The following is a 9,496-nucleotide window of genomic DNA, read 5'->3' on the forward strand; positions in this document are numbered from 1 at the left end:
TCCAACATTTTTGGGACTCTCTGAGCTTCCTGGACTTCCTGGAAGTCTATTTCCTTTGTGAGATTGGGGATGTTCTCCTTCATTGTTTTTTCAAATAAGTTTTCAACTTCTTGCTCTTCCTCTTCTCCTTCTGGCACCCCTATGATTCAGATGTTGGAATGTTTAAGGCTGTCGCAGAGGTTCCTAAGCCTCTCCCCATTTTTTAAAAGTTTGTTTCTTCATTCTGTTCTGGTTGAATGTTTATTTCTTCCTTTTGTTCCAAACCATTGATTTGAGTACTGGTTTCCTCCTCCTCACTGTTGGCTCCCTGCACATTTTCCTTTATTTCACTTTTCTTAGCCTTTATTTTTTCCTTAGTTTTGTGACCATACTCAACCAATTCTGTGAGCATCCTGATTACCAGTCCCTTGAACTCTGCATCTGATAGGTTGGCTATCTCTTTATCACTTAGTTGTATTTTTCCTGGAGCTTTGATATGTTCCTTCATTTGTCTGATTTTTTTATGTCTCCATGCACCTGTTACATGGTAAGGGGCAGAGCCTTAAGTGTTTGCCAGGGCAGGGCAACCCACCATAGTGTGTTTTGGCACTATATGTGGGGGAGGGATCCAAGAGGGAACAATGCTGCTTGCTTGACTCTCAGCCAGCTTTCAGTCACTTCCTCCTCTACCCACAATCAAATTGGGCCCTTCTGGTGCAGATTCCTGGGTGTGTGTGTGTGTGTGTGTGTGTGTGTGTGTGTTTATGTTCTGGGACTCTGTTAGTCTCTCCAATAAAATCTTCTATGAGGTTGACAGTTTCTCTCACTGCTGGAATTCTCACAGGTATTTCCAGACAGAGGTTTTGAGGCTTTATTTTCCTGTGTTGGAACCCTGGATTGTATAGTCTGTCTCACTCCCAAATTGTTCCTCCCAGTTTATCTGCATGCAAATGTAGGACTGCCCACTCTGCCAGCCACTGCCCGCCTTTGTCCTCCAGCTGCCACCTTGCTGCGTGTGAGTTGTTTTCACACCGGTTGCCCATCTCTACCCCTCCTACTAGTCTGGATGAATGTTTCTTCTTTAACTCCTTGGTTGTTGGACTTCCATACAGTTCGATGTTCTGGCAGTTCTGGTTATTTTTTTTTTAAATATGTTTTTGTCCTTATTTTGTTGTGTGAGGAGGCACAGTGTATCTACCTATGCCAGAACTCTTGGCCAGAAGTCTTTTTCTCATTTTTAAGGTTTGTGTTATTATATTATTTCTAAAATCTTAAAGTTAAATATGTGGTTAATGGAATATATGCACCCCTATGTTCATTGCAGCATTATTTACAATAGCCAAGTGAGAGTCGCAACCTAAGTTCCCTAAGATGAGTGCATAAAAAATTGTGGTACATATATACAGTGGAATATTACTCAACCATAAAAAAGAACGAAACCTTACCATTTGCAACAATGATGGACCTAGAGGTTATTATGGTAAGTGAAATAGCAGAGAAAGGAAAATACCACATGATTTCACTTATATGTGGTATCTAAGAATAATATAAATGAACAAAAAAAAACCCAGAAACAGATTCATAGATACATAGAACTGACTGATGGTTGCCAGAGGAGAAGGATTGGGAGACTGGATGAAAAGGTAAAGGGATTGAGAAGTCCAGATTGGTAGTTATAAAATCATCATTGGAATGTAAAGTACAGCATAGGGGATATAGTCAATAATCTTGCAATAACTGTGTATAGTGACAATTGGATACTGGTAATATTGGGAGATCACTTTGTAATGTACATGGTTGTCTAACTACTATGCTGTACAACTAAAACTAATAAAAATAATATTGTATATAAACTATAATATAAAATTAAGAAAAAATTAAAAGAAATAATTCTAAAAATGTAGTTAGTGTATTTTCTTTTCTGGAAAAAGTATTTAGGGCTATGGCTTGACTAGGTACAGTTTTGGCTACTGAAATTAATCAGTAGTCACAACCAGCAAGTGGTCAATGATATCAGGAATAATTTTTAACCTAACAAGAGACAGAGTATAAAGTATTGGTCCCCTTTGCAGGAAATTTATACTCTTAAATAAGTAATGATCACAGCATGTAAAGTTATTAAAAGTCATCAATATCATCTCCAAAATTATTTCTTAGTGATCTATCATAGGTGTATTTCATTATTTTTTTTATGAGAAAGAAACACATATTAAGAAGTTTGAGCTATTGGTGGCGGTGAAGCTGAGGAGATCCTGGCCAGGCTGAGGACATTGGATCTTGTCCTCTAAGCACTTCGACCCTCAATAAAATGTTTTGACACCCCCCCCAAAAAAGTTTGAAATTGCTATGGTCTTGAGGCTCTTAAAATAGTTGAATTTACATACATGCTAATTATGGGGTATTTACAAAAGAGTACTTGATATAATATCAAAAGAGGAGTAAAATATATATGATTTTATAATTTTAAATGGTAAAGGTGGGAGCAAGGGAAGAGTTAAGCTCATAATTTTAGATCTATTACAGCTACACCAAGCTAAATGAGTAATGCTAATTGTTCATACAAAGTATACTGAAAGTGAGAAACAATGGTTGATTGTGGTAAAATTTATTATAGGGTTGTAGAATTCATACAACCTAAATTCCTTACAGCATTTAGCACTTCTACAGTTTTGTGGATTTCACAATACAGATATCAGAGATAAAGAATAACTGCATTAGTGAAAATGACTTATAAAAAATGTTCACATATAAGTCATACCCATTACTGAGAGCCAAGAAGAAATGCAAAGATGTAATTTTTAAATTCAAGGAAGTTGCCACAAAACTTTTTTGAAACTTAACAATGATAACAGATTTGACATGCTTTACAGAAAAAGGTGAAAAACATATTTAAATATTTAAATTTAAAACATGCTCTACCTTGTGAATGAGTGAAGATCGTACTTAACAAAGAACACAAAGGATGGAATTTATTGTCAGAATGTTAGGTGACATTCATGCTGCTTTCAGAAAACTAAACCCTATAAATTCATAAGAAAAACATAAGAATTATTTAATTTCAGTTTCAAGCAAGCAATGTCAATTACACTAAAAATTGACAAGAGCTTGCAGTGGTTAGTAGGGTTACCCCCCCTTTATTTTAGTATAAGGAATAGAGTAAATGCATGAGTAAATATCTTTTGTATCCGATACAATGTAATGTTGAAGTCATATTGTAAATCTTTGACTTCTCATTACAAAGAATTCTTTTTCTGTCGCTTCTCACTCTTGACAGATCTTGGTCTCAACAATAAATTCATTGGGGAAATGTCTAATCTTCCAGCACTTATCAATGGCACGTTTGTTGAAACCTGTGAGAAAAGGCACACCAAAAAGTAGCTGTTTAATTTTTGTGTGTTAACTACAAACACATGTAGATTTACTCTCCACTTTTTTCCCCACGATCCACCTTCATTTTCCTTCAGTGTCCCAATAACACAGGGTGAAAGAAGGAATAAATTGCCTACCCAGCAAGAGGTCTCTTCGACGAAGGCGGAAGGATTTGCGATTGTTGCAAAGTTGGTAAATAAAGATGCCAAGGTTACTAACATCACGAATCTCCTCCACAGCAACCAGGTCTTCACGAACCACGTAAGTGTGAGGCAGGTATTTGCCACTCTAAAAATAATAAAAAAAAGACTGAAATGGGAAATTCTTTAAAACACTATTTAAATCCTTATCAATAGCAGATATACTTTTTGAAATAAACTATTTTACAGCAGTTTTAGGTTCAGAGCATATTTTTTATTTGAAAATTATTTAAATGAAATAAATTTTTTGGCTCAAATTTTTAATTTTTTAAATGAGGAAGCAAATTATTTGGAAATGCTTATATTAAAAATTGACATCCAAAATACATACCGCCAGTTTGCCAAACAGCTCCACCAGATTTTTTGGAGGCATAACAATGGAGGTATTGAGAGGCATCAGATAGCAGTTCCCCAGCAACAAGTCCAGGTAAGCAGTCATGCCCTGTTAGGGAGCAGGGCAAAGGTATAATTAATGTAAAAAGTATCAATGCTGCAGATTTTCCAAATACCATTAGAATAGGCAGCTACATCTGTTCAAAATTAACTATTGTATTTTTAGTAACAAAAGAACAAACAATGCTTTGTTGTAAAAAAAGATGAAGATGTGCAGTTATGGAAAAATTTAATATTTATAAATGAATTAAGAAAAAATAGAAAAATCACAAATACCTATAGGAATGAGAAACTCACCTTTTCAAAGTCATGAATAATTGCTGCAGGGTCACTATCAGAGAAACTGGGGACAGGCACATCAATGATGGCAATGTTGTCATCCTCTCTAATGTCAGCCTCCTCAGTCACAGGCAGGAAGTAGGGCTCTCCCCCTTGAAGGGAATTTGCTGGGTCCTCAGAATCAAAAAAGCACATTTCTCCACGATAGATGGTACTCTAAAAGACAAAAAGGAAGAATTAAAACCTTCTAATATTCACCACCAAGACATCTGCATCATTTCTCATGTCAATATGAATTTATTGTACTATTTGACAAGGTGAAGGCTGTTGATTACACTTTAATAAACTGAAGGTAATTTGAAATCTTTCCCTAAATCTTCATTTCTCTGGTAAGGAACACAGAATTATTTAAGTTGCTGCTAAATGTATAGCAATTAGCAATCCAAATTATAAGAATTGTAATTATTATTACCTTCGGCATGAAATACTTGTAAATGCAGGCTCCACCAACAATAAGTCCTGCCAAGATGAATGAAAGGCCTAAGAGAGTAAGCATGCATCTCCCAGAGGAGCCATCTTTTTCCTGGGTAGCAACTCGGAGCTCCTATTTATTAAAAAGTGAAAGAAAAACAAAAACCAGATTACGCTTTTAGATACATAGTTGCTATTTTGTATAATTTACCTCTCCTGGAACCCTAGATACTTTTAAAAGATGTTATCTTAGCCTAAAATCATTTCAAGACAATTTCTGATGTTTAATACATATGAAAATCTCTAATTATATTTATTTTCTTCCTGGCATTTCCAAACCCAAATATAAATATTAACTTATTTCAAAATACACACTTCTAGAATCAGCTGAAATAACTATTCATTTGTGCAATGTTATCCTCTTTAAATAAATGGAAGTCATTACTTTTGGGAATTGTACAATGATGTAATCACTCTTTCTGGCATACAATTATGCTTCTTTATTAATTTTTGTAAATCAACTTGGTTGCCAACTTAAATGTAAGTTAATATCCTTTGATCTATTAACTGATTTTCAGGAATCTGCTTTTTTTAAAATTAACTTTTTATAGGAAGAGTTCTATAAGGCAGGTATATGCCATTTGCCCCTATTTTAAATGTTAAAATATTGGAGGCAAGAAACAGTTCATAATGTTCCTAATTTTAATGAGAAAGTATGCTTCTTAATGTCACTCAATGTTTTATAGCTGTGTATTGCATGAATGAAACAATGTTTTCCATGTTGTGGGCAAAATACTCTATTTTAAAATATAGCATTTGGTATAGTGACATACAAAAGTTGTGTGTAATAGTGACTGTAAAATTCTGTTAAATTCATTATTTGTTTAAGAATTGGAACCAAAGCAAAGAAGTAACTGATCAACTCTATACTTTTCCCCAGGCAGTGGACCAAAAAGTCCTCCAATCCCATTCTTAAATGTCACAATATACCCTAAGCAGTGTTATTACTCAAGGGTAGAATAAATGAAGTCAGCAAATCTAGTCTCTGACAATCAGAGGCTAAATCATGCAGACTGGTATGTAAACAGGATTGGTTTAGTTTTTAGGGCTATTAGCTCTATTCCATGACAACTACTATAATATTTATGGGGCCTAATTAATCTTCCATTAACGGTGAAAATAAATGTACGGATTCTAAGGAGAGGCGGTTATTTGTTAACTGGTTTGTCTAAAAATGGTTTTTCTTTAAAATTCAAAGAAACTTGGTATCCACATTTTCTTAAGTAAATTTGTTTAAAGTCAAACCCTCCATTAACACTCTATAAACTTTGAAAGCTTTTCCTTGTCTCAATAGTTTTCAGAAATTTTAAATTACTTTAATTTAAAAAAACTAACCTAAGATTAACATTATAATGACAGAACTATATATTATGATTGCAAATCATTGTAATCTAGAGCTAGAGGCTTAGAAATTATATTTTAGATGATTAAATTGAGATCTAGAAAGATGAAGTGACTTACCTATAAGAAACAAAATGACTTAATTTGCAAATCTCAGAGAAAATAATTCCCTTTTTTCTCATCACTGAGATATGAAAAGAGCAATTTGCGCTGCAATTTTATTTCTCCTTAAGCAAAGTCTAAGTATTAGAGCCTCAAATTCATATAATTTTCTCCCATACTAGAAATAAAGATTTTTTTTTCATTTAAATTTGTAGGGCTTCAAGTCATTGTACATAACTGTTGACCTACTATTCTGTTGTGCTCAGAGCCTGATAAGCTGATCACAATATAATTTGTCAAATATTAAATCAGTGTCTTATAGTGAGAGCTTCTCAAACACCCAACAGAAAAATATAATCATAGTGCAAATGTTCATTTTTGTTTATTCTTCATCATACCATAGACTAGGCAGAAATATTACTTCTATATTAACTGAATCCAACTACAAGTCATGAAGTTTTTGGTGGTGAGGGAAAAAAGAGATTATTGTGTGGCTATATTTAAGTACTGAAGTGTAATTACACCTCCCAAAAATCTGGCCATGTTTCACTTATAAAGTAAGTAAGACAATTACATATTTGACCTGCCATTTAATCAAAACCTCAACAATGCAAAGGGGATGCAACTTTTGAGTTCTGAAATGTATAATACTCAAAAGCTAGTTTGATTGTTTGGTTAAATATTGAAAGTTTCTACGATAAAAATTCTTCATAAGCACACTAGCATTTCAAATTGTATGCATAATCAGTTTTAATACGTGGGTTCTGGATTCAGTCAATACACTTTTCAAATCTCAACTGTGAACACAAAAATTAAAACTTTATGGCAAGAACAAGACAAGTTAGGGCAGATCTACAAAATCCAACACTGCAGATTTTACAGAATGAGAATAAAATACAATTATGTCTTTTAACATTGAGATTTTACTGAGGAAAATGAGGAATAGTTTACAAAGACTGAAAACATATTAGATTTTTAAAGGAACTAGAAATTCAACTAAATAAATAATGGCTAACATTGGAAGGAGAGGGGGGGAATTCCCTCAGTTCCTGGCAATGGCAGAAGCTTAAATTACAAAGTTGGATGTGGGACAGATCTCTCTATGGAGGAGGAGGGCTAGAGGGGATTTTGCTCGAAAAGGAAGCACTGAAAGAAGAAAAAAATATGTATATTAAAAAACTAAATTTCTTTTTTTACATAAGAGTGTTTTTTTGAGGAAATTCCACCTCGAAAACGTACAATAATCTTGCAAATAGGAGGATACTGTGAACATCCCAAATTGTAAGAGCAACCTCAATTTTGACAGCTCCTTCACAGAATGTTTAACACCAGGGAGAAACTGAAAATATACACAGGCGGTCACAAACACATACTACCCTAACCCATTTTGCTTTCAGTCATAGCGGCCTTTTGTCTATCCCATCGTACCCCTACAAACACTCATGAATCCTAGAAAGACAGATACACAGAAGTTCATACATGTCAAAAGGAAAGAAAGAAGAATTAAATCTCTTGCCCTTGATCACCCTGAGTGTCAGCTCCGCCCCTGTGGAGGCTGTGTGGGCCCCTGGAGCTGGGGACTGGGCAGTGTGCATCTCATTGATCCCCAGCCTCTGCGTACAAGTTCCGTAGGGACTTTGGGTCCCAGAGATTCTCGTTAAACTCGCTCCAACATAGCCCTTAGATGTACAGCGTGGGCTAGAACCGACGGAACGTGGCACGACGTGCCGGGATGCTAAGGGGCGTGGGTCATGGCAAGCGGAAGGTGGAGCAACTAGACAGATCAAACTGAGGGAAAGCACAGAGGGGGCGGCTGAGGAACACAGGAGCAACTTTCACTTTGTCCTCTATCACTTTTCCACTCTCTCCCCCCCCCCCCCCCCCCCCAAACCACCCCTTTCCCATCTCCCCCACCCTAGCAGGCAGTCAGGATTGGAGTGGGGACCGCTACCTTGCCGGTCAGGATCTGAGCTCTGACTGTGCGGCTTACAAGGGCCTCCACGTCTTGCCGTGCCTCCTCTTTTTGCACCGCCGTGGGTGTGTTGAAGGCGATTTTCACCATGGTGAATCTTCGGGCTGCGCGGTAAGGCGCGGCTCGAATCAGCGTCCTGGGCTGCAGGTTGGAAGTGGAGAAGATCGCGCTAGACCTAGCAGCACCTACTTTCTCCCTTCTCTGCCTTCTGCTGCTGCAAGCCCAAGTCTGGGGATACTTATGACGCACTCCCAAGCTGGGTGGGAGACCGTGGGCGGTCCCAGGGAGGGGCTGAGGGAGGAGCGGGAGGGGGTCCAAGTGCTGGGATGGGAGTGGGGGTTGTCAGTGAGGCAAGAGGAGAGCCCTTGGCCCGCTGGGGCTGAGCATGCCTCACCTGCACTCCAGGCATGCTCACACCCACCGTCTGCACCCTCAGATAAGAACAAGACAGGAAGGAACCCTGCTTGTCGTGTCTTTCTGCCTCTGTGCAGGTTACAATAGCCCCTAACCCTTGATTATGTTTTCTCAAACTTGGGCCCGGCCCCCCGCGGGGCCGGGAACTCTAACTTGGCGGAAACCCAAGCTTCCTCAGCTCTGCACCCACCCAGGTCCGAAAAGCACAGTTCTATGACTGTTCTCTTTCTTTATAATAATAACTTCCCTTTAAAGAACACACAGAAGCCCGTTTATAGTTACTTGGTTCCTTCTCTTATTTTTTTTTTCTTTCTTGGTGTTTGTTTTGTAATTTTAATTTCCCAAACTAGAACTATGATAAATCATAAATATAGGACTCATACCTCTTCCACTTCCCATTTGCAGACAAGACATGATGAGACACAGAAGACGATGGAAAACTCACATTAAGTCCCTGAAATAATCCAGATCTTTTCACTCGCCCTGGTCAGGGAAACCAAAGTAAGAATTCAGCCCAGAGCTTGTTTCTCTTCAGCCACCAGCTGTGAAATCTGTAGGAAAGAAAGCAGGAGTATGAATGTACCTATGTGTTTAGGGAGGTGGAAGTGTGCAAGAAGGATACAGAATTTAGCTAGATGCTAACCCAGCTCTGATGGAAAACAAACAATAATCTCAAAGAGCTGAATTATAAATCATTATTAGAACATTTACACGTGCAGCCAGTGTAATCATGCTATTTCTTCTCAATGCATTCTTACCGGTTGGTGACACTGATAGAGAACCTCACCCTGTAAAATCCATGCTTTGGAGGTTGATGACTGGGGCTGGTAGTGGTAAAGAGTTTATAAATAGTCCTGCTGCCAAAGACAGGAGAGTGGTCTGTTGTGCAAAAGCAGTGATACTCAGCAAAAAAAGA

General features: G+C 37.4%; 1 protein-coding gene across 2 annotated transcripts; it reads right to left on the bottom strand.

Moving 5' to 3' along the window:
* Window positions 1-2,568: 2,568 nt before the first annotated feature.
* On the bottom strand, window positions 2,569-8,419 carry ITM2A (integral membrane protein 2A). 2 transcript variants are annotated; one of them, XM_028523018.2, is made up of 6 exons: window positions 8,146-8,419; window positions 4,693-4,824; window positions 4,239-4,436; window positions 3,880-3,990; window positions 3,486-3,636; window positions 2,569-3,329 (listed from the first exon to the last, which is right to left on the bottom strand). In XM_028523018.2, the coding sequence occupies exons 1-6, from the start codon at window positions 8,254-8,256 to the stop codon at window positions 3,241-3,243; spliced, it is 792 nt and encodes a 263-aa protein (XP_028378819.1). In that variant the 5' UTR covers window positions 8,257-8,419; the 3' UTR covers window positions 2,569-3,240. The 2 variants fall into 2 exon arrangements, with proteins under 2 accessions (XP_028378819.1, XP_028378818.1); XM_028523017.2 differs by having other exon boundaries at window positions 8,143-8,416.
* Between the last annotated feature and the right edge of the window lie 1,077 nt (window positions 8,420-9,496).

This window comes from Phyllostomus discolor, chromosome X (assembly GCF_004126475.2).
Source record: "Phyllostomus discolor isolate MPI-MPIP mPhyDis1 chromosome X, mPhyDis1.pri.v3, whole genome shotgun sequence".
Taxonomy (NCBI): Eukaryota; Metazoa; Chordata; class Mammalia; order Chiroptera; family Phyllostomidae; genus Phyllostomus; species Phyllostomus discolor.

Coding starts and splice junctions, on each gene's coding strand:
- ITM2A (XM_028523017.2), bottom strand. CDS start 8,256: ATGGTGAAAATCGCCTTCAACACACCCACGGCGGTGCAAAAAGAGGAG. Junction 4,825..8,142: donor AGATCCTGACCGGCAAGGTA/GCGGTCCCCACT, acceptor TTTAATAAATAG/GAGCTCCGAGTTGCTACCCA. Junction 3,637..3,879: donor AGCTGTTTGGCAAACTGGCG/GTATGTATTTTG, acceptor TATTATTTTTAG/AGTGGCAAATACCTGCCTCA.